Here is a 25,030-nt window from a genome sequence, read left to right on the forward strand (position 1 = left end):
TTACGGAAGTGGGTTTGACTTTTGAGCCTTGCCTAAAAAAGGCACTATGGGGACAGCAAGAGCCTTGGCCAGTATTCAAAAGCCTAGGGGGTGACAGGTGCAAGCCGTCTCTTGCAAAGCAACGAGGCTTGTCAAGCATGTCGTCCTGGGCTGACCAACACTGGATCCCCTTTGAATGTTACCAGAAGCTTAGCCAGTTGTTGAAATTGATCATTTTCTTCTTTATACTGCTGTATCATTCTTGGTGAGGGCAGGATGCTACTCAGGGTCAGGGTCATACCCGCTTGGGCTACATGATCAGAGAACTCTTCCATGTCTCTTTTCATGTAGTCCAGGGAGGTACGTCTCAGGTCATTCATACCAACATGAACAATGACAGAGTCATATTTGTACTTGTTCTTGATTGACCTGAGTGCTTGTGTTATGTGGCAGATTCTGGCTCCCGACAGGCAGCTAACAGTAACCTTCGCCTTGTCCAGCCTAGTGAGTGGGACATCAGTGTGCCTGACTATAGTGTCGCCTATTACTAGTGTGTTAGGTATGTTATTTCGCCTTAAGGGCTGTGATTGTGCAGCACATTGATTTTGTGTTTTATGTGTTGTCTGATTTGTAACAGGAGGTGCAGGTTTTTTGGGTGTCTGCTTTGGAGGTCTCTGATGCTTTATAAGGTTTTTATTTAGAGACTTTGAGTATGATTTCGTGTATTTCTGTGTATTTTTTGCCAGTGCTGGTTTAGTATGTCTATGTGAGGCTGGAGGTGTGGTGCAAGTGTTAGCCTTCTCCTCATGACTGCCTGTTCCAGTCTTGGGTGGAGAGAGCTTAGCCTTCAGTTTAGCTATATAATTGCATCTCTCGCATATGTTAATGTTTTGTGGTAGGAGGAGAGGGTTGTCTATGTACATGAGGCAGTTGTAACATTGCCTCAGGATACCCAGGTTCACCAGCTGGACTGGAGAGTATACCTAAAATTGCCCTTTGGTCATGCCTGATTAGTAGGGTGAGCTGCTTAGTCGCTTGGTTGGTAAGGGGTGAATAATGAGCCTTGCCCTGCTGGGCAATCAAGTGTCAGGGTATATTAGTGCTTGCTATTAGGTCTGAGCAAGTGCTGGACTGTAGGATGCTTTTTAAGTGCTTAGGTTGAGTGCTAGACTACTTTCAAGGGAAAAACTGAAGAGGAAACTTGGTGGAGCCGGGAATAATTAAGCCCTAGCTAACCAGTGCTGCCCAGACATGCAAAACCGTGCAAACGTTTTTACAGCAGGGAAATGAAAGATATAGAAATTAGCCCAAAATGGCCTATAAACTACTAACTTCTGGGCTGGAGCCACTCCTCCAGGGACAGATGGCTGCTCAAAGCTCCCTCTCTCACAGGTGAAAAGAGAAACCTCCTTCTATCCAAGTAAGGTATGGGCAACTCAGAAACTTGTAACACAGCCCTGAATTCAGCACTAGCCTGAAAACTGGACTATACTAGCTTAGAAAGGTGGGAAACAAGGAAAAACTTTTTTTGAAAATATAAGGCAAAAACAGTAAAAAGTACACTTAAAACAGCTTTAAACAAATACAAACAGTAAAAAATACACTTAAAACAGTTTGAGATGACTACAAGCAATCAGAAAAGGCTTTTAAACAAATTACCCAATTAACCAGTAAAAAAACCTCAAAACTGAGCCATGTTCCTGTAGTCTTCAATCCGACAAGTTCTAACTGCACACTCCTGCCACTGGGGTGCATGGGAACCTTCTCCAAAAAAGAAGGCCTGGATTAGTGCTCAGGTTATACAAACAAAGCTAGATTCAGCAGGCCTGAATCCAGTTTATGCGACAGCAAACAAGGCACACCAATTTCAGTAAGAAACAGTTCAAATATGCAGGCACAATAAGCCTCTAACCAGAAATTCCCAGCTCAGAAGGGCAGAGTCCAGCCTCTCCTCCCACAAGAGTGCAGACCACAAACCTTCTTAATATAAAATGACTGGCCTGAAGCCCAAGTACTTAAACCAGAACTAATACACTTTTAGAATAACAGACACTGAGCCTTCAATCAGCAATTTCCAACTTAGAAGGATGTAAGCTACATGTCCTGCCACAACAGTGCAGACCACAAACCTTCTTAATGTAAAACAACTGGTCTGAAGCCCAAGTGCTTAAACCAAAAGGCTTAGAAAAAGAAGTTATGTACTCACCATAATGTTCCATCTGAGTAGGTAACTTCATTTGTCAGCAACCTGTGGGTATCGGATCCGAATTGGATCCGAGCTGGCAGCTTTATCCAGCTAAGATCCGAGCTCCAAGCTCCTCCCCCTTACCTATAACCCCCTGCCATCCCTCTCTGTCCTCAGATCAAGTTTGCTATAGTATTATAGAATACTACAAAACAAAGGATCAGCTAAACATCCTACCTGATGTCATCTGGAAAGGAAGCACAAAGATCCTAGACAAACTACAGGTTAGGGGGACGGAGGGGGGGGTTGGTTGCTGACAAATGAAGTTAACTACTCAGATGGAACATTATGGTGAGTACATAATTTCTTTATCGGAAGTAGTTAACTTCATTTGTTCATCAACCTGTGGGACAGAGTCCCCAGCTATCAAAAACTTGGGAGGTCCTCATGGAAGAATATTCCGGAGCACTGCAGAGCCAAAGGACACCCTCCCTCTGGAAATTATATCCAACTTGTAATGGGTAATAAAGGTATGGGATGAAGCCCAAGTGACTGCTGAACAAATGTCATCCAAGGACACTCTGGACCAAAAGGCAGCAGAAGTAGAAATCAATTGAGTAGAATGGGCGTGAACTCCGACAGGTTCAGGTCGGCCAGAACTCTTATATGCGAGAAGTATACATTGGGAAATCCATCTGGAAAATGTAGCTTTTGACACAGGTTTACCCAAAAAGGGTTTATCAAAGGATACAAGGAGTTGCTCAGATTTCCTATGTTCAGCAGTCCTGTGTAAGTAGAACCTCAAATGTCAGTGCACATCCAAAGAATGTAATTTGTATTCACCTTTGTTATGATAATTTGGGAAAAAAACGGTAAATTGATAGATTGATTAATGTTGGACTCAGAGGCAACTTTAGGCAAAAAGGAGGGATTGGTCCTGAGGAAAACTATGTCTTTATGAAAGACCAGGTATGGAGGTTTGGCACAAAGGGCTTGAAGCTCCGAAACCCTTCTAGCCGAAGTGATAGCAATGAGAAAGGCAGTTTTCCAAGATAAATATTTTAGATCCACCGAAGCTGCACATTCAAAGGGAGGGCCAGTAAGAGCCTGGAGAACAAGGGTTAAATCCCACGGAGGGACCGCATCCTTAACAGGAGGTCTTAACAAGAAAGTACCTTTTAAGAAAGTCTTGCAGATCTTAGAAGAAGCTAAAGGACCGAGATCACTTCCCACATGAAAGTGCGAAATCCCTGCTAATTGGACTTTGACTGTAGAGGAGCTGGCACCTTGGTCAAATAAATATGACAAAAAATCTAATACAGTTGGTATCGGGGCTGTAAAGGGATCCAAATTTCTATGTTCCGCCCAGATCGAAAAACGTTTCCATTTGCTCTTATAGACCTTTCTAGTAGAAGGTTTATGAGCGGCTATTAGGATAGCCTTAACAGAAGAGGAGATGCCAAGAGTCCTAGCTATTATTAGAACTGGATCAACCAAGCTTTGAGCTTGAGATTGTCCAGGTTTGGGGTTGTCAACCCAAGGGGGCGAGATATCAGATCCAGAGTGGGATCCAAAATCCATGGAGGATTCACTAGATGAGACCAGAGGCAAGGGAACCACGTTTGACGAGGCCAGAATGGGGCTATGAGGATCACTCTGCTCCCCAACCGACAAGCTTTCTGCAGGAATTTTACCATCAGAGGAAGGGGTGGATAAGCATAAAGTAGACTGGATGGCCAAACATGCACTACAGCGTCTCTGGGGGATTCCCCTGGTGGGGGAAGTAGAGCGAAGTACTCACTGCACTTTGCGTTCGAAGGCGACACAAAGAGATTGCAGCAAGGTTGACCCCACTTGAGGAAGATTTGCTTCGCTACTCTCGGGTTCAGAGACCACTCATATGGTGACAGGATGGTTTGACTCAGACTGTCTGCCAAAATGTTCGACCGACCCGGGATGTGAGTTGCTATGAGAAAGCGGTTGGTGGCGATCGCCCATTCCCAAACTCTCATGGCTCTCGACAAAGCGGATAGGATCTGGTTCCCCCCTGTTTGTTGATATACCAGACTACTGACATGTTGTCTGTTTGAATTGCAATTGTCCCTAAGGGAAGAATAGCCTGGAGTGCTTGCAACACTAAAAGCACCGCCCTCATCTCTAGGACACTGATGTGTAACAAGATCTCCGAGTGGGTCCACGTGCCTTCAAGGGTTCTGCCCATTCAGTGCCCCCCCACCCGAGGCGAGAAGCGACCGTGGTCACTGTGGCTTGGGGTTGAGACATTGAGAAGGGGCACCCTTCCCAGAGATCCGAGGACTGGATCCACCAGAGTAGGGATTTCCTGCAAACCTTGCTGAGGAGGATAGATGCACTTAGCGGATGTTGCAGGATGGACCATTGAACCTGTAAGGTCCATTGTAGGACCCTCATGTTTAGATGAGCTAAGGATGACAGATTGATGGCCGCAGCCATGGAACCTAGTGCCCTCAGGACCAATTCTGCTAGAGGAGCCGAGGATTGTAGGAGGGCCAGCACGTGGAGTGTCAAAGTTCGAAGCCTGTCTGGAGTTAGGGAGACCCTCAACAGGTTTGTGTCTATCCTGGCCCCTATGAAATCCAAGATTTGAGTTGGTTGAAGGGAGGATTTCTTGAGAGTGATTGAGATTCCCAGATGAGAGGCCAAGTGAAGGAAGTCATTCCTGGCTGAACTTAGTAGATGCCTGGTGGGGGCGGTCAGGAGCCAGTCGTCTAAGTACGGAAAGACCTGTATTCCTGAAGCCTCATGTGGGCCACTACAACTGCCATAACTTTTTTGAACACCCTGGGGGCTGTGGTGAGACCAAAGGGGAGGCCCTGAACTGATAGTGGCTGGCTCCCAGCCAGAAGTGGAGAAACCTTCTGGATCATCTGTCCATCAAAATGTGGTAGTACGCATCCTTGAGGTCTATAGAGCACATCCAGTAGTTCTCCTGCAGGAGTGGGAGAATGAATTGAATGGTGACCATCCGGAACTTTTCTTTGGCAACCGACAGGTTTAGAGTGGACAGGTCGAGGATTGGTCTTAAGTCCCCCGTCTTTTTTGGCACCAGAAAGAACCTGGAGTAAAAGCCTGATCCAGATTGACCTTGGGGGATGGGCTGGATTGCTCTTTTTTCTATCAGATGCTTTATTTCTGTGGCTGCTGCCTCCCTTTGATTGGGTGGGACATCGGGGAGGCTCCGGGGTCTGAGAGGGAGATTCAGAAAGGGGATAGTGTAACGTCTGGATATGATTTGAAGCACCCAGTGATCCATTGTAATGGACTCCCAAACTGCTAGGTGCCTTGAGAAACGCCCCCCGACTGCCTCCAGAGTGGAGCAGTCAGGTAACCCCTCAGGGCTGCTTCGTGGGCCAATCTGAAAAAGGTTCTCTCGACCCAAAATTCTTCAATCCCCCTCTGGCTCTGGGCCGGTGTCCACCCTGTCCTCCTCTGCCTCTGAAGGACGAGGGGTCCGGAGTGAAATGGGACTGTTGAGATTTCCGGAACCACATCTTCTTTTGTCCCCTTTGGTTCCCGGAGAAGGACCTCTGGGGAGCTGAGAAGCAGATCCCGACGGCAGACAACATCTTCCCGTCTTTCTCGCTCTGGACCAGCATGTCACAGACGGTCTTACCAAACAGCGAAGAGCCGTCAAAAGGGGAATTTGTGAAGGACGCCTTGAAGGGTTCCGCAAAGTCATAGAGATGGAGCCAAGCATGCCGCCGTAAGACAATGCCCACTCTGCTAGCTCTAGCGGCTCCTTCCGTAGCATGGGAAAGAAGCTGCATAGAAGTGTTCGAAATGGACTTAAGAGTGGCCATTCGAGCTGAGAATGTTTTCTTATCCCTGGCCGACATGGACTCTGGGGTGACCCAGCGTATTCCTTGATGAGATCCCGCTGGAGTCATATCACATGTGCCATATAGTTCAGCGACCTTACGGAGAAGGTAGCTGAAGCGAACATCCGCTTCCCTAGGTGGTCCATCGTCCGAGACTCCTTGTCAGGAGGGTAGACAGAGGAACTCTCCTGGGCTAGTTCCTTCTTGGTGGCAGCCGCCATCAACATGGCATCTACCGGAGCACCCTTGCTCCAAACCGTCCTATCTGTGGGTGGACTGAGGATTTTGTCTGGTCTCTTTGGTATGGGCTCCACAGTGTCCGGTTCCTTCCATGCCCTGGTAGTGATCAGATCTACCAGGGGATCGGTGGGAGGGGACACCCAAGAGGTAGATGGGCCTGTGTCAAACGCCTCCAGAAACACAGACTCATCTGAGGAAGGTTTCTGGGCTGACCTCCCCCCTCTAATACGAAGCATTTCCATCGTCCTCAGAGGGGTGACCTTGGGGAACCTTCCCCTTCCTCTAAGTCTGTGTTCTCTGTCAGGGACTCGGGTGAGTCCAAGTGCTTCCTCTTGCACTTACATTTGTGAGGAACCTCCTCGGGGGGGGCTGTCCGAAGATGCCTCACCAACCACATCCTGTTCCTCTAAGGGAACCATCTGGGACGTAGGCGGAGGCTGTCCCTGGGTCGGGTGATGGGAGGTAGGCCCGTCTGAGAGGGAGTGGAGGGTGGAACTGTAGCAGGAGCCTGGGGTCTCGAATCCCTCGACAAGACTCTCTCCACAACATCGAATGCCGAAGGAGAACTGCTCTCTCTAGGACCCAAGAGCAGTCCCTTCGGATCCGAGGTGAGGAACGGAGCCGGCGCCAATGCAATCGGATCCGAACAGCCAGTATGCTCCGACCGAGATGGAGCCGAAGACACACTGACACCTCCGGATCCGAAGCTCAGCTCATGGCTCCGAGAGCTCAGATCCGGAAAGGGACCGGACAAACTCGGGGGGTGCGGTCGGAGCCGAAGTAGGGTGTACTATCGGCGTCGAGCCTCCCCCGGCTCCGATGCTACCTGGATCCGATGGCTCCGAACCCCAGAAGTAGATCAGAGAAGGAGCAATCAGGGAGAAAAATGGGGTCGTGCTCCCCCCCCCCCCGGAGGGAGGGAAGGCAGGAGCACTCCCATCTGCAGTTGGGCCTGGAGAAACCTACGCATCATCTGGTCCATATCTGCATCGGACAAACTTCGAGTCGATCTAGACGAGGCCACCGAGGATGGCCTGGAGTGCCGCCTCGATGACCTCGAAGGCGACCGGGTCTCCTCCTCTGGCTCCAGGGAAAAACGAGGTGAATGGAGCCGGGAAGGAGAAGGCCCGGACGTCCTAGGAGAAGCTATCTGTTTAGCTGGCGAAGCCAAGGAGGAAGCTTCGGCCCGCCGCTTGTGGTGTTTCTCTCTCCTTTTCTCCCTCCTAGATTCCCTCTCCTCCTGAGCCAAGGTGGGAGGGTGAGTCCCGGCCAGGGGAGCAGAGATGGAAGGCGGGACCGCTGCGGTCGCAGCTGGTGCCACCGAGGGAGAAGAGGACGAAGCCGAGTCCGGGGGCAGAAGTCCCGCCAGAATCAGCTTCGACCTCCTCTCCCTCAAAGCCCTGGGGTTAAAAGCTGCACAAATTGTGCAGCCCAAGGAGAAATGGTCAACCCCAAGGCAGATAACACACCAAGTGTGGCCATCCGCTGGGGAGAGCTTATGGCCACACTCGGTGCATTTGGAAAAAATTGCTTTTGGGGCCTCAGACATGGTAACAAAGATAGGCCCAACCCGCACACACCTTCACACACATGGGGGGAGGGGAGAAGACTAAACTAACTAAAAGATAGAAAAATTACTAACAAGTTTAGCAATTTAACAGAAAAGGGGAAACAACACTCACTTGTCTATGGATTAAATTAAAAACTAGGTCAAAAAAAGGTAAATTCTTTTAAATAACTCAAGAAACCCTATGCTTGGAAACTCGTTCTAGATGCTTGAATAAACCGCGGCAAACGAGATCTGAGGACAGAGAGGGATGGCAGGGGGTTATGGGTAAGGGGGAGGAGCTTGGAGCTCAGATCTTAGCTGGATAAAGCTGCCGGCTTGGATCCGATTCGTATCCGATACCCACAGGTTGATGAACAAATGAAGTTAACTACTTCAAATTGATAGTTACACCAAGCAGTAATAAATACAATTGAGTACTTTTAAGATGACGCAAAAGCAAAATAAAGTAATAAAGTAGGAAGAAACACAAATACAGTAAAAGCAGATGAATAAAGTGCAATTTTTTTTTTGAGTGAGCAAATAAGATGGGCCCAGGAGGGGTATCTAAATGCAAATTTACAAGAGGGGTGGGCAGTTTCAAAGCCACCAAGATTAACACCAAAACAAAAGCAGGGAGGGTGAGTGGGGAACTAACTGAAAAAACAGAGCCACAACTTCCAGCTAGACAGTATTCAATGCAATACAAATAAATCAATTTAAATGCTGTATTATTTGAAAAAAGTGCAGAGAAATATTTACATAAATTCACTTATAAGTCCAGTGTATTGCAGGTAGGAATTAGCCGGCCAAACCTCAGAGTTTAAGCAGAAAATAATCCAAAATGTACCACTTATATAAGGCAGAAACAAAATATCAATGGAGTGAAACTGCTCCCACTTATCACTTGGCTATGAAGGAATTCTAACAAGCACTAAATTCTAACAAGCATTAACTGAAAAAACAGAGCCACAACTGCCAGCTAGATAGTATTCAATGCAACACAAATAAATCAATTTAAATGCTGTATTATTTGAAAAAATGCAGATAAAGATTTACTTAAATTCAATTATACATCCAGTTGATTGCAGGTAGGTCTTAGCCGGCCTAAGCCCAGAGTTTAAGCAGAAAATAATCCAAAATGTACCACTTATATAAGGCAGAAACCGAATATCAGTGAAGTGAAACTACCCCTACTTATCACTGGCTATGCAGGAATTCTAACAAGCACTAAATTCTAACAACATTAACTGAAAAACATAGCCACAACTTCCAGCTAGATAGTATTCAATGCAACATAAATCAATTTAAATGCTGCATTATTTCAAAAAAGTGCAGATAAAGATTTACTTAAATTCACTTATACATCCAGTTGATTGCAGGTAGGTCTTAGCCGGCCAAAGCTCAGAGTTTAAAAAGATGGGTGAGATGCCATAATTTTATCATAATCATACATCTGATATGTTGGCATACATTTGTGTGAAAAAGAGTCAAATTACATTATAATGGTTATTATCATCATCATCATCATTATTATTAAAATTAATATTATTATTAGTATTATTATTATTATACATTGAGATATATGCTATCAGTGCAGCTATAAATGTCAAGTACAGTGTTTTTTTATTTGATAGTTAAACATCCGAGGTATGCACAATCAATGCACTGATGGAGTCAAAGTAGTATTTGGGTAAAAGTGACTGACCTTTGTTGTCATCTGATCACAGTTAAAATGTTCTTAATCTGGCTGTGCATTTGTGTGAAATGAGTTGGGATACATGAATATGGCCATTTTTATCACACAAGGGCATGCAAGTTGTACACAGTCATTAAAGTGGTTATACTATGAGTAAAGAGAGTATCTGTCTATAACAGAGACCAACCACAGCTTTCATTAAGAACTGGAACTTGTATATTCATTAATTACTTTCTGTGCAGCTTTACAAGTATATTTTCCTGAAGACAATTACATAGATGGGAAAACAGGTTTTCAACTATAGCTTTAATTTTAAAGTGAAATCTCTAATTGTTTAATTGCTTGGGACACTTGGTCTGTTTATAGCTTGCTTTTGTACTGTGTACTACTTGCTACAATTGTTGGAAATCAACATTTCTTAACTGGGCAAAAATTACCACTTTAGAATGGAAGCATTAGAATCTTTTCAGGGAATAAATCAGCTCATGCTGCCTATTTTTATTGTGTTACTATATGAGTATGATGTTGTACATTGTGATAATGTTGAAACTCCTTATATCAACATAAAATCATACAGTGATCAGATGTTTTACTCAGGTATATTTATGCAATATTGTGTATTGTGATGCATATATAATTTATCCAGTGCAACATTTTTGGAAGAATGGTAAGGGGTGGGCTTTCCTACAAGGATTAAATGTGAGCAAAATTTTAGATGTGGGAAAACTGAGTAAGCAATAATTAACTGCAAAGTGATTTAAGAGTTGTAGACAAGGAAAAGACATGCAGCTTCACAATTAAAATAAACACTGAACCATGTTTTTTCAAATCCCTTAAATGCTGAATATTTCAGAAGGTACATACCAATGCTACCTATTTTTGGAAATTTTTTTCTGTATCTCCACAAAAACATTTCAATATTTCAGCATATTTTATGAGATTATTTGAGGGATGTTAATGTCATAATTATACATAAAAACTCTTAATTTGGGCTTCTACTCTCAAAAGCAAAGGATCAGCTGGACTTTCTTTTCTTTTATTTCTTTTATTTATTATTTATTTTCAGTTTGTTTGCCAGTATGGTCCATTGTGCCATGAGGACCCTGTTTTCAATGGAGTCCTGGGGAGAAAAGCTCCATAGAAGTACAAAATACACATTGCAATAAGACAAATATAATATACTAAGAAATACAAGAAGTTACAGCATATCAGGTTGCAATAAAAATACAAATTACATTTCTTATAAAATATGATTGTTTCAACACTTATTCTTAGGAGTTATGAGACAGTAGGTGGCTCTTTAGCAGATATAGAAGACACAGGATTCAAGTCTGGCTGGAGTTTGTGGTCTGTGTCTTCAATAAGAATTTTCTTTAACAGATATGCTAGCTTGTGGAGAGTAACTGTGGTTGAGAACACTATGTAGGATGGAAGCAGGAGCATTCCCACTGTGAGTTTAGATGGTATTGGAGTACATTTTTGAAAGCAGAGAGTTTGCTAGTAGTACAGATGCGTGGTGGAAGTGAGTTCCAATGGCGTGCTATGGAGAAGGATAGAAGATGATTGCCTGGTGTACGGACAGGTTTATGTAGCTCAATACGAAGACATCTATTCGGTTGATGCATTTGGAAGGTAGAGGTAAGGCAGGGACAAAGAGAGGGGCTTAAAATAAGTTTGTGTGCTTGGATCATTTGAGTATAGATGAGGTAATTGGGTAGCTCAAGCCAGTTCAGTTGATGTAGGGATTTACAGTGATGGGTCGAGGATCTGTGGCCTGTAGCAAATTTTGAAATTTTTCAGTAGCAGGAGGAGAGTTTTGACTTGAGGGATGATTAAAGATTAGTAAAGATAGAGGCACCATATAAGAGGGAAGGGATGAGGTAAGTAGCAGCAAGCGTGATCCTGGTGGCAGGAGAGATGAAGCGGTAGTGACAGTAGAGCATGCCAAGTTTCTTGTGTGCTTTTTTTATGTTTACTTGTAGATGGTTATCAAACTTTAGCTGGTCATCAATGAAGACTCCTAATAGTTTTCCAGTGGCAACTATTTCGAGAGGTGTGTTATTTTGGCTGGTGATACAGAAATAATCTTTATCTAGGATGGTGGTTTTAGAAGAGGTGAATATCATTAGTTTGGTCTTGGATGCACTGACTGCTAGGTGGTTGTCAAGTATCCATTGTTCAGTAGAAGAGAAGGCATCCTGAGTTCATTTTGCTAATGAAGAGGCAGATATGTCAGAGCAGATAATTGTAAAGTCTTCAGTGTATTGGATGAGTTTAGCATTAGGGATGGCAAGATAGAAGTCATTTATGAAAATATTGAATAGGAGGGGTCCTAGAATAGAACCTTGGGGCATGCCTGTGGGAGTAATTAGGAAAGGTGTAATGGTTTTATTCCACTTGACTGCTTGTTGTCTGTTAGACAGGTAACTGGTGAACCAGTTGATAGCAGAGTGGGATACATTTAGTTTGGAGAGTTTAGTAAGGAGAAGGTTGTGAGAGATGGTGGCAAAGGCCTTAGAAAGGTCTAAGAGCAGAGTGAACACAATCTGACCAGTCACGAGCCTTGTTCACAGTTTCTAGGAAGGAGAGGACAGAGGTGGTAGTGCTATGGCCTGGTCAGAAACATTGCTGGGTACAAGTAAGAAGGTTACTTCTTAAGAGATAGGGAAGAAGGTGCAGGTGAATACATTTTTAGAAGTTTAGAAATAGGGGATAAGATAGCAATAGGTCAGAAGTTAGAGATGTTATTATTGTTACCCCCTTTATGAGGTGGGATAATAAAGGCTTTTTCCAGAGTTGGGGGACATGACATTCAGAAACTGATCACTTTATTAGTATGCAGATAGGGAGGGCAATGGCTTCTGCTGCTATTTTTAGGAAGTAGGAGGGTATGTTGTCAGGGGCATTAGAACAAGGTTTCAGTTTTAGAAGTAATTTTTTATAGTAGAGACAGGAATGGGGATCATGTAAAATGGAGGAGGTTGGGAGCTGGAGTTGACAGAGGTGAAAAGGATGTGTAAGGGTTGATGTGGGGAAGTTGGGTTATTAGTTAAGGATGATGTTAGTTTGGCTATGGAGTCTATAAAGAAAGAGTTAAACTGGGAAGCTAGTTCCAAATGGGAGGCATTTGGGGCAGGGCAGGGGTTCTCCTTTTTACCTGGGTTGAGGAGACAGGAAATTACATCCCAGAATTTTTGAGGATTAGAGTTATGGTTGGTTTGGAGTATGGAAAAATAGGGTTTGCGGTCTGAGGTTATGAGTTACTTTAGTTTGTTACGGAGTGTTTTGTATTCATTAAGGGTAGATGTGGTTTTGGTTTTATGATAGTGTTTCCAAGCTTTATCATGGAGCTTCATGCAGAGTAGGGTATTCTTAGTTAGCCATGGGGTGGGATTGCTTTTTGTGCGTTTTGTTTTCCAGGGTACAAAGGAGTCAAGCAAATTTAAGAAAGTTGTATTAAAGTAGATAACAGCATTGTCTGGGGTAGTGTTTTTAGTGGGTGCCAATTTGGGCTTTTTAGTGCTTTTGAGAATTCATTGAGGTTAAAATTCTTTAGGTACCGAGTAGAGGTATAGGTATGGGTTAGCTGTGGGGGAGGATATGATGGGCGAAAGTGGGAAGGTGGTCACCTAGTGGGTCGTGAAAGGTACCACTATTACTTATGTAGTGGGGATGTGAAACTAAAATCCAGTCTAGGATACTGCCAGAGAGGAGGTCTTTGGAGGTCTGGGTGTTGAGGGAATCAGTTGAGTGAAGTTGTAAAGATTTATATTTAGGGAGTTGGTTGGTGACTGAACTGTGGCCCAGTTAATGTTGACATCACCCAGGATTATAGTTTCTTTGGTAATTTTGGCAAAGAACCAGGAGAGAATGTCTTCAAGGATTGAGACATTGTCTTGTGGGGGAATATAAAGGGTGACAATACAGATAGATGTGTGCTTATTTATATGCAGAAGGACTGGGAGTAATTCAGCATTACTGAATTTGGGAATAGGTTTGGAGTAGGGGGTAACTAGGAGCGATGAGATGTAGAGGAGAGCAACACCTTCCCCTTTTTGTGTGTGTGTATTCTTTGTCTTCAAGTGCCTCATCAGCTAGCTACTGTGAACATTTTGTGCCTGAGCAAGAAAACAAAGCTGGAGCCATATTTGCCTGTTCTTTCTGCTGAGTTGTTAATAAATGGTAGTATTTTGCAGATCTGTCTGTTGATTGCTGTATGTCAAAACAAAAGTGGTAGTATGCTTGTAGACTTCTAATAGTGCTGCAATATATGGTTTCAGAAAACACTCTCATTTGTAGTCAAATAACAATGCAGGTCTGGCTGCAAATATTCCTAATTACAGTATACTATAATAGTGTTTTATATATATATATATATATATATATATATATATATATATATACTATATTCTTAATTACAGTATAAAGCACTATTGCAAAACACTCTTCTTTTAAGCACTGATATGCATGCAGGCACTAAGACAGTACTGACAATAAATAGTACCATGCCTGGTAAGAATGGCTGCTTATCTACCTACTAGAGCAAGTTTTCCTCCTACAGTGCTCAGAGACCAAGGCTGTGCAATGAATCAGGGTTGTCAGTGAGCCAAAGAGGTATGAAAGGACTGAGTACAGAAAGGAAGCTTTCTTAAAAAGAGTTGAAGTTAATATCGAAGTTGGTTATTCTGTGGTTCACATTTCATAACAGAATTAGTAAGTCTGCGTAATAAATATGCAGGTAAAGAAGGCTAAGTCATTTAGAACCATAATATCATGTCTTGCACAACCTAGAACATGGAAAGAATGGACAGAGACCATACTTTCTGATATGGAAAATGACCATGCAGATCCAGTAGACCTTAAGCCTAGATTGAGATTGATAAAAAAATCACAATTATGTGACAAGTAATGTTGTATTGCAAAGTTATGTACTATTGTATAAGTGATATTTTTCTGTTCATGTCTCTGCCAAAAACAAGACATCAGCATTATTTTAGTAGATATAAATTATTGCCAAAATCAATAAGGTTGTGCTATAAACAAAACTTACCTTCCCTTGCCTCATAAACATGAACTTGACAACCTCTCTTTGCAAAGAAGCAAGCATTTAGAGCACCCACCTAAAAACAAATGCAGACATTTAAATGCAATTGTTTATATATATTATCTTGTGAAGTATTACTGCCAACCATTAAATATTTTACAACTTATATTACCATTAGAAAAGTATAATGCCTCAGTCATGAAAAAAAAGGAAATGCATTTTGGGGCTTCAGGCCAGCACTGTGAACTATAGTTCAACAGCTAAATCTAATGATCTTGGATAAAACTGCAATAGTGGCTCTGTCTTGCTACAGCATCTCTTAAAAGAAGGCATACTAGCAGTGAATATACATTTAGATGATACACTGCAGCTACAAAACTGGAAAACTACAAAGTGTCACTTATATACTGCACGCAACCTATTATTCTGTAAATTTTAATAATGAGCATGTTTGTGACATAAGCTTCTAAGCAAAATCAGAAGAAGGAAATTAACCTCACAAAATAACAGAGCTTGCCAATACACAGAGAAGCCAACTAAATAGGTCTGATAGTAAGCATAAGGACAGCATAATTACATCAGTCAAGCTGCATATCATTTACAATTTCTCCATCTCAAAGAAAAACAGTAAAAAATGAAAACATAAACTACAATTCTTTCTATTTATTACAGGTTGGTGCAAAATGAATGGAGCTGTTGGTGAATTAAACATATTTTGTATATATGTACAAAGAAACAGAAAAAAGTATTGCAAGGAAAAGAGGGAACTTTTAAAGGCTTAAATTGTTCATAAGGTGTCTATATTGCTAATGCTATGTACTATGAACATCTAAACAATGTCAGAAAATATTATTGTAATGGATATTGTGACTGCAGCACTACATAGGTCCATAGGTAAGTACTAGGCTTGCTGCTCTTGTAGGCTATTTTATGCTTAGCCAGTTTCCCTTTGAAGGTGAGCAACAAACTCTGTACTTTATGTTTATGAGGTGAACACCTTAACCATTATGCCATCCCCCCAAAATATTTGTACTCCATGAGACTATATTGCTGACAGTAGGATACAGTTACACTCTGACTACACACATACACACACACACACACACACACACACACACACACACACACAAACACACACACACACACACACACACACACACTCATGAGTTAACTGCAGTGAGATTAGAGCCCCTGCCTAACTAGGTACACCAGCTAGAGAAATTGCAACTGCACATGGCTACTTCACACATCTCATCATGGATGTGATGGTTTTGTACAAATAAAACAAACTCAGATTATTTGTTAGAATTTTGAAAATATTTTGGAATATTAGAAATAAGGATGTATGTTTAGAGATAAAGAAACAAAACAAAGAAAAATACATATATATGGTTCTCCTGCATTTTAGCAAATGTTATTTAATGTTGACAGTAAGATGGCCAAATAGTGGATATGTCGACGATATGAAATGTCAATACAGGCAAGTGGGATTAGGGAGGGTTAGACTGTGTGTGTATGTAAGTTAGGGTTAGGGTAGGGGATGAGGGAAGGATGGGTGTTGTGTGTTTGTGTGCAAGTCTATGTATTTTAGGGTAAGGGTTAGGTTAGGAGATAGATGTAGTGTTGTCTGTGTGTGTTTGTGAATGTCTGTGTGTCTAAGCCTGTCTTGTGTAGTGTCAGTGTTAGGGGGAAATGTTTAATGACATTAAGGTGTACGGTTAGGGTTGGGGGAAGGGGCAGCATTAGGGTTAGGGTTACCACCCATTATTAAATAGGGCAGGGAGGTCCAATCCCCTGCACCATCTTAGGACCCTAACTCTAATGCTGTCCTTTCCCCAACCCTAACCCTACTAACCCTACACTTTAATGTCATTAAAGCCTTCCTGTAACACTGCCACTATTCAAACAAATTTGTTGCTAGTGTTATGGGGAGGTTTAGTTTTAATATCAACAGAGGAAGTAGTTTTCCTCTCTCTCTTGATATTATTGTTTTCATTTGTATTCTGTATTGTGTAGGATTGAACTTATATTGTCAGTGCTTTACATTCAACATTAGGGCGATTTGGTCATGCACAATAGACCCATGCATTCTATATATATATATATATATATATATATATATATATATATATATATATATAAATACACACACACACACACACACATATATATATATATATATATATATATATATATATATATATATATATGGGTCTACTTCACATCACCTAAAACCCATTTGACCTACTTTTATTTCACTGAGATCAAATCACCTAATTTCAAATTACTGAAAATTCACTTCACTAAAAGCATACAATGCTAAATTTCCAAAGACTAAACATTAAACCATAGACAAACACACTCACAACACTAATAACTACCTCTTTCCAGAACTTAAAAACAATTTACTTACCCTCGAAACAGAAACTGGACAATATAAAACCAAACTAAGCGGGGGGGCTATGCCCCCCACACCCCCAACTAGATATACTAACTCCAGGATCGCACTACAGTGGCGAAAAGGGCATATACCTTTTATTTGCCTTACAGTACTCTAGACGCTGCCACTACTGCTGGGAATACACAAAACATCCACCATATTACTTTAGATACTTCCCATAAAAATGTAAAGATACATACCCACATTTAAAAACACTACAACACTACTATTTACATGACTATTGTTATTCTGACAGTCAGCACTGTAAGTTACACACTTTTTTTTTTTTTTATCACAAACAAGTTACAGGTGAATGGAAAGCCACATCACGTCTATGGCTTGCAATTCAGTGAAATGAGATTCAGTCAAATGACTTTTCAGTATTTTGAAAATTAGGTGATTTGGTCTCGGTGAAATGAAAGTCATTCAAATGGGTTTTAGGTGATGTGAAGTAGACCCACATACACACACGCACACACACACACACACACACACATATATATATATATATATATATATATATATATATATATTTATATATATATATGCATATATCACCATCATCATCAACCCTCTTTTTTCCACATTTTCTACCAAGTTAGGGTTTTACCATATATGTAAGCTTTTAATGAGTCCCATATCATTATTTTATTTATCTCTGTGGTGTAATTAATATCTAAGAAGAACTGTAATTCAGATAATAACCAGGGTTTGAACTCTTTAAATTTGGTTATACATGCTGGAATTCTGGAGTTAAAGATTAATGGTTTGTACCCATTTTGAAGTTTTAGTATAAATGAATTGTGGTCTGAAAAGGGACAGGGAGTGATTAAGAAATTAATGATTTTAGAGTGGAAGTCATGGGTAGCAAATATTTTATCTATTCTAGTTTGGGTACCAAATCTGTTATCTTGATGGGAAAACAACAAAGATTAATCTTCTTTAAATTTGAAAGTATCTACAAGATGAAATGATTCTACAAACTTGTTTAAAGCTTTTGATACAGCAGATATATGCAGCAGTCTTTTATTCGTAGTTTCAGAAATATCAAATAGACAGTTAAAATCTCCTCCTAATATTAAGTTACCTTTATAATTACTGGAAATGAAATCCAAGTGTTTTTTAACAGTTCTTGATCCAATGCCTGGGAACCAGTATAGATTGGCTAGGGTCCATATTCGATTATTATATGTAACTATTACTAATGCCATAAGCCATTCTTTATCTTCATACTTATAAACGATTTCTGGGTTAATCATATTTGTTTTCCATAAAATTGTTACCCCTTTTGTATTTGTCTTATAAGTGGATGCGCCAATATCATATATTCCTTAGGATTCCATTTGTAATTGTCATTTGTTTTGAAATGAGTTTCTTGAAGGAAAACAATTTGTACTTTGTTTAGTTTTAAATATTTCAGTTAATTTGATCTCTTGCTAGAATTGTTTAAGCCATTGTTATTTAAAGATAAAGTTAAATCCATCTTAGGTTATTTAAACTATGTTTTTTTTTGTTGTTGTTTTATTGTAACTATTAAACATTTTCCTCTTATAACTGTAAAGTATATGTTTGAGCTTGTAAAGGAAATTATCAGTTTTATACTTTGAGTGTTTACCAATAAAGTAATGTTTTGGTCAGGCACACTAAAAATGTTTTTGTGAAATAAATTTAAATTAATAAATGTTAACAAAACTAGGATCCAAACTAGCCATGGAATAAAAAACATTCCTAATCTGATGAATAAACCTAAGCCCATCAAATTATCACTCATACCTTGACAATCCAGAACATCTAAGCTCCATACATTCACTTATCATATGAAGAATATTTGTAATAGAAATAAGCAATATTTATATTATTTTGAACAGATATAATAATATTGTTAATTAAGCAGAATTCTAATACAATATAAACATCTACTTATTGTATAAGCAATTAATATTTACATGAAAGACAGATGACAAGCAATTCAATCATAGCAAAGTAGGATGTATCATATATAAAACCTCAGTAAAAGATTATAGCACACAGTTATTTAACATATTCACCCTTATTGATGAAGTCTTTCAAAACTTATTACTTAATATAAATGGTTGGTAATAATATTTATACCTAATGTTTATAATACAGTGTATTTTACTGGATATATCAGAAGTTATAATTCATTGTTTGCCAGCATTTAAGTAGTCACTTTGTTTGTTGCTAACTTACTTAAAGCATCAAGTTTGTTTTATGTAAACATTGATGAAAGTTAGTGAGTTTTAATTATCAGTGCATCCCCCCATTTCCTGCACATAAGGATTTTCATATCTATCATTTCTTATTATAAAATGAGAGAAATTATAGGTTAAAAAGAACAAATTCACTTATTGTGATTAATTATTACAAGTTCCCTTTCCATATTCATAAATTGTCATTTTATGGCATATACTGAAAGTTTTTAGATTTAAATGGCAACATTCTATTTTGGATAATCAGCAAAGGTTAAACTGAGTGATTATTGTCAATTTAATACTATTTGTTCAGAATGTGATTGTTACATTTTGTGACATTCCTAGTTCAGACTTCTATTGCTTCCCTTGAACAACTTTGTCAGTTTGATGTCATATATAAAACATCAGTTACCTTGTTAACAGCTTAAGTATTATGTAAAGTTAAGATGTGTTACAAAACCTCAATTCAAGTTAAAGCAATTATATGACTTGTTATGCACATTTACTTATATGAGAAAATCATCATGCTTCCCCTTGATGTTCAATGTAGTGTATGTCATTTATGACAAGTTAAAATTGTAGTGTTATTATACTCAAGCCCATGTTATTAAACCGAGTGTCTATTGTCAATTTAATACTATTTGTTCAGAGTATGATTGTTATATTATGTGACATTTCAAGTTCAGGCTTCTATTGTTTCTCTTGAATAACTTTGTTAGTTTGATGTCGTGTATAAAACATTAGTTATCTTGGTAACCACTTAAGTATTATATATGGTCAAGAACGGTTACAAAAACTACAATTCAAGTAAAGCAATTACATGACTTGTTATGCATATTTACTTATATGAGAAAATCATCATGCTTCCCCTTGATGTTCAATGTAGTGTATGTCATTTATGGCAAGTTAAGACCGTAGTGTTATTATACACAAGCCCATGTTATTAAATCCTGTCTTTAATATCTAAATTCAGCAGACTGCTTCATCTTATATGACAATTATATATTTTATGTCTAGATTTACTAAAATCATACATTACATAACTATTGTGTGTGTTATGTCCATCCAGTTTTGCCAGAATATCATTCACTAATTTATGTGGTGTGTTTCCAGGCTGTTCTTAAAATATCCAAACCAATATTTGTCCTGTTCCATTTTACCAGCCCGTTCCATGCAGTGGCCACTCTGCCAGTGAACCACTCAACACACCCTCCATTCCCACAGATATTTCCACAAAGGAAATCCAATGACACTTCACCACTTCCCAGCGACCCCAAACACCCCTAAAATCAGCTATCCCCATATGCCCAACATGTCCAAGCAAGCTCACCTTCCAGACCATTGCAAAGGGTACTGCACAAGACCAAGTGCTATTAGTCTTTCACAATAACTCAGACTTCCACTCTTATGTAAGTCCTTAACATGTTTGGACCAAAATATATTTTAAATATAAAATTGTGCTTACTATTATTATTTTTATTTTTTTTTTTTATCAAGAATCAACTTGAGCTAAACGAAGTGTTGGGAGACCATCAAAATGTGCACATATGGTTTAAAACAGCCCTTTTATTTTATATACATATATATATATATATATATATATATATATATATATATATTGCCGAGAATCATCTCGGAAGCTCCTCAGAGCCGTTAAACATTATCGTCACTCTGTCTCCGTTACCATAGCAACATGGGAGGATCTGTTTCTGGTAGTGTATCTGTGTACTGCATATCAGATGCTCACGATACACCTGAAGCAAAGCTTCACTTCAATGCAACTTCAAGCTTAAATTCCTTCCCAGCCAGGAAAAGAACAGAGAGCAAACACAGCAAAAAAAAAAAACTCCCAACAAGCTGCCACAAGAGGCAACATACTCCTCCTGCCCTCCCACCTGTCACTTAGCAGACATACAAGCAAACCATTCTCTGCCAAAATATCCCAAATCACAGTTCTATCCACCCACTTCCCCTGGATCCAGGCTAAAACACCAAATATCTCTTCCTAATTCACAAGCATCAGTAAACCTTGATAACAAGCCGCAACTCACAGCTTCCCGGAGACAAAAACTGCAACATATAACAGCTGCCAGACACAGCTGCATCCACATACACCATGTCAGACTTAATTAAACAGCACTCAAAGCTATGATACCTGCCATAAATGAAATTAATTATGTTTAAACAGAATAATAATGACATTTGTACTAGCTGCCAAGACATTGCTGCATCCACGCACACCATATCAGGATTGATCAAACAGCCCTTGAAGCTATGATACCTCCCATAATTGATATTAACTATGTTTAGACAGAATAATAATGACATTTGTACTAGCTGCCAGACACAGCTACATCCACACACACCATATCGGGATTGATCAAACAGCACTCGTAGCTGTGATACTTGCCATAATTGATATTAACTATATTTAGACAGAATAATGATGACATTTGTACTAAGAGCTTGCTACTCTTATTTAACCAGGATATACATGTCATATCTAAATCATACTTTAACTGAAAAAGGCATTAGTCTCTATGACAGCATTTTTTTCAAAACACTCTGCTGTTACTGCTATTATATATGGTGTTAATGTGTTACATTTGATTTTGAACTCTGATGAATGGTACCTTGTTGAATTAGTTAATTAATGACTTAAATTATTATAAGTAAAATCAATGAAAAATGAACAAGATAAGTATTCATTGAGTTCAAGTAGGGAGGAGAAACTTTTATGTTTGTATTATATGTTGCTTTGTTTGGTTTATATATAATATAAATAGTAACCCATCTTGACCTACCTTTGTGAAGAATTATTGGACTCTGAACATTCTGAATAAATCATTACTGTTTCTCAGTTTTTTAAGAAACCCTTCTTTTTTTAAAATAAAAACAAGTGACAATTGCTGCACCATATCAGTTGATACTTTGAGAGATGTAGTTGTAAGAGTTTTTTGGGGGGACAGTTATCTTGGAATCAGTTTTATGTTTCTCCTTTCTAGCATCAGTTCAAGGATTTGTTTCTTTTATTCTTTTAAGAGTAGGGACCATCCATTTCATTTCTTCTGGGATAGACACTATGCTGTTGTTTTTGATGAATATAGTAGCTTCTTCTAAGTCATTAAAGGTTCTCATCTCATTGGCAAAAAATATTTTTATCTTGGCTGGAAAGTCTAGCTGTGCTTTAATGTTGTTTTATTTCAACAGTTTTATTATTGGCCAGACTTTTTTCCTTTGTTCTAGTATTCTGGAAGAATAATCATTGTCAAACCTTATCAGGCTTTGATTGGATTTTAACGATGACTTTCTCCAAGTAGATTTTAATATTAGTTCCTTGTACAGAAATTAAAGAAATTGTATAACTATGGATCTAGATGGAGTATTTGCTGAGTTGGAAGCAGGTTTCTTCAGTACTCTATGCACCCCTTTCAATTCCAAATGAAAGTCTCTCTTTCAAGTCTAAAAATTCAGGAATCCAGGTTGTTAAGAATGAAATAATGTCTTCACTTTCAGTGTTTTCAGGCAGACCAAAGATCTTTATGTTATTTCTCCTTTCCCTGTTTTCTAAGTCATCTATTTTGTTAAGCAGCCATGTATTCTGTTTAAGCAGAAATTATTTTTGGAGTTTTACCTCTTTGAGTCTCCCTGCAATGTCATTTAAAGAAGTCTCTATATTTGTTATTTTTGTATGGTGCTGCTGTAATAGTTCCTCAAGAGTATCAGTCTGTTTTTGAGAATTTAATTTGAGGTTTTCTAAGTCATTTTTAAAGCCATCCATCTTCAAAGATAGTTCCTGTAACGTAGATGTCATCAATTGCATTTCTTTTTTCAAAGCAGCATCTGGGTGAGAATTCCTTGAGTTGTTCATATTCAGTGACTCAATATATCTCCAAGTTACTTGACAGGAAAATGTTTGTATATCTTCACCAAAATTGATATTTATGTAGTTTAGTAGTTTATCTATAGATTTCTGATTTAAACTTGAAAATAATAAAATTTTCCTATATTATTATACTAGTTTATGGAGCACTCAAAATTCACTGCTCTCAGTTGGCCATCTAGGCTCCTCCCCAATACACCCTTCTTCATGTACCTCGCTACACATCTTCCAGTGATGTGTAACTGAAGTGTACTACTTTTGCCACAGTGAGCTCCCACACATCTTACTAGCTGTACCTAAGTATTCTTTTTGTTGCATAAACATTACTGTCTGATGGTGCAGAGCTCCCATCAAGGTGTTATATCAGATGCATGTGTGATACCTGTTCTGGTGATGCACACAGTACATACATAACTGTTTGAAAACATTAATAGCATGGATTACATTCGTGACAGTGTGGATTGTGCTATATATATGCCATGCACACCAGTCAACTTGCCTGGATTTATCATAATGCCACATACAGGTATAGCAGTATCTCTCCTAACACTTCTAGCAGATGGTACAATGTCAGAATGGTGTGCTTGATTACCCTCATAGATTGCTGGCATGTCATAATAGTTGTACAAGTGCGCTTATGTGCTTGGGCAGAACCATCTATAATCACTCAGAATCACATATGCTATGTCAGAAACATGGAATTACTGGTGGTATTATTCTGATATTGTCCATGATTGTGTGTGTTTCTGTTTACTGTTCTCCATGAGCCAGTAACTGTGTCCAACTTGTTGAAGACCTCTGCTGACATTACAGTCATATTCAAGCAAATCAGTTTGCACAGCTTCACAATATGCACCTAACTCTGATTGTATATAACAACCTTAATAGATGTCCTCTCCACTGTTCACATCAGGATGCTTGCATCACAAAGATCTCTTCTCCATTGTTATGTTACCTTGTCGGATAGTCACGCTATATACATTTTTACTGTGCAGTCCGTACTGTACCATGTCGATATGTGATTAGTGTTCCTGCTACAACTGACTTCCATTTACATGCCCTCATCTGCTGTACATTATGATATTTTATCTGCCCTCTTTCCCTGTGTTCATTCCTACAAGTCATCTTTGTGTTCCAATTCAATACATACACTTCCTCTGATAGTTGATTATAAATGGCAGTCCATGTACCGCTACACATCGTTTATACCACTTTTGTTCTGAATGCCTGAAATGGGATTCCACAACACACTGAACTATATACACTGTCCTGTAATGTGTTTGGACCATACAGATCGCAATATTATTAACCCTGCTAATCATTGTGGCATTCCCCACAATCCCGCAGACCTAGTTTGCACATGGGTAAACAGGTCTACATGTCTGCTGCTATCCATGTTGCTTTGCACGGTTTCCTGGCTGGCAGCACTGTTGCTAGTCATGAAACTGTGCTTGTTTATGTTTAAACATGGTTGCGCAGCATAAGAATGTAGTTAGCACTGCTGCTCAATACACAAAGATGTAAACTTTGTGTAGGCTTTGTGCAAAGCCTGCACAGAGTTTATTGAATCCCACTCATTATTTATGTTTGACAGGTATGTTGAAGCATAATAAGGAATATGGATAGTGTATTGCAATTACCTGGCAATTGATTTCATTATTATAGTAACAAAATCTGGGTCCACTTCACATGACTGAAACTCAAAGTACTGAATTTCAAAATACTGAAAACTCATTTGACTGAATCTCAATATATTGAAAGCTTACAATCCTGAATTTCAAAAATACTTAATTTTAAGCCACAGACATGCACACTTACAACACCTACTAACTCTTTCCAAAACTTAAAAACTACTCACTTGCCTTCTTAACAGAAACTGGATGGTATAAAACCAAATTATAGCCCCCACACCTCCCAACTATATATATATATATATATATATAC

At 39.5% G+C, this 25,030-nt stretch overlaps 1 protein-coding gene across 1 annotated transcript in view; it reads right to left on the bottom strand.

The window, feature by feature from the left end:
• The window catches only part of KMO (kynurenine 3-monooxygenase), a 616,236-nt gene that overhangs the window by 561,803 nt on the left and 29,403 nt on the right, over window positions 1-25,030 (bottom strand). The window contains exon 2 of the mRNA XM_044058035.1: window positions 14,557-14,626. Coding sequence (XP_043913970.1) covers window positions 14,557-14,626 — 70 coding nt within the window. The remainder of the gene's footprint in view (window positions 1-14,556; window positions 14,627-25,030) is intronic.

The sequence above is a fragment of the Protopterus annectens genome, chromosome 1.part2 (assembly GCF_019279795.1).
Source record: "Protopterus annectens isolate FY-2018-M chromosome 1.part2, PAN1.0, whole genome shotgun sequence".
NCBI classification, from domain to species: Eukaryota; Metazoa; Chordata; order Ceratodontiformes; family Protopteridae; genus Protopterus; species Protopterus annectens.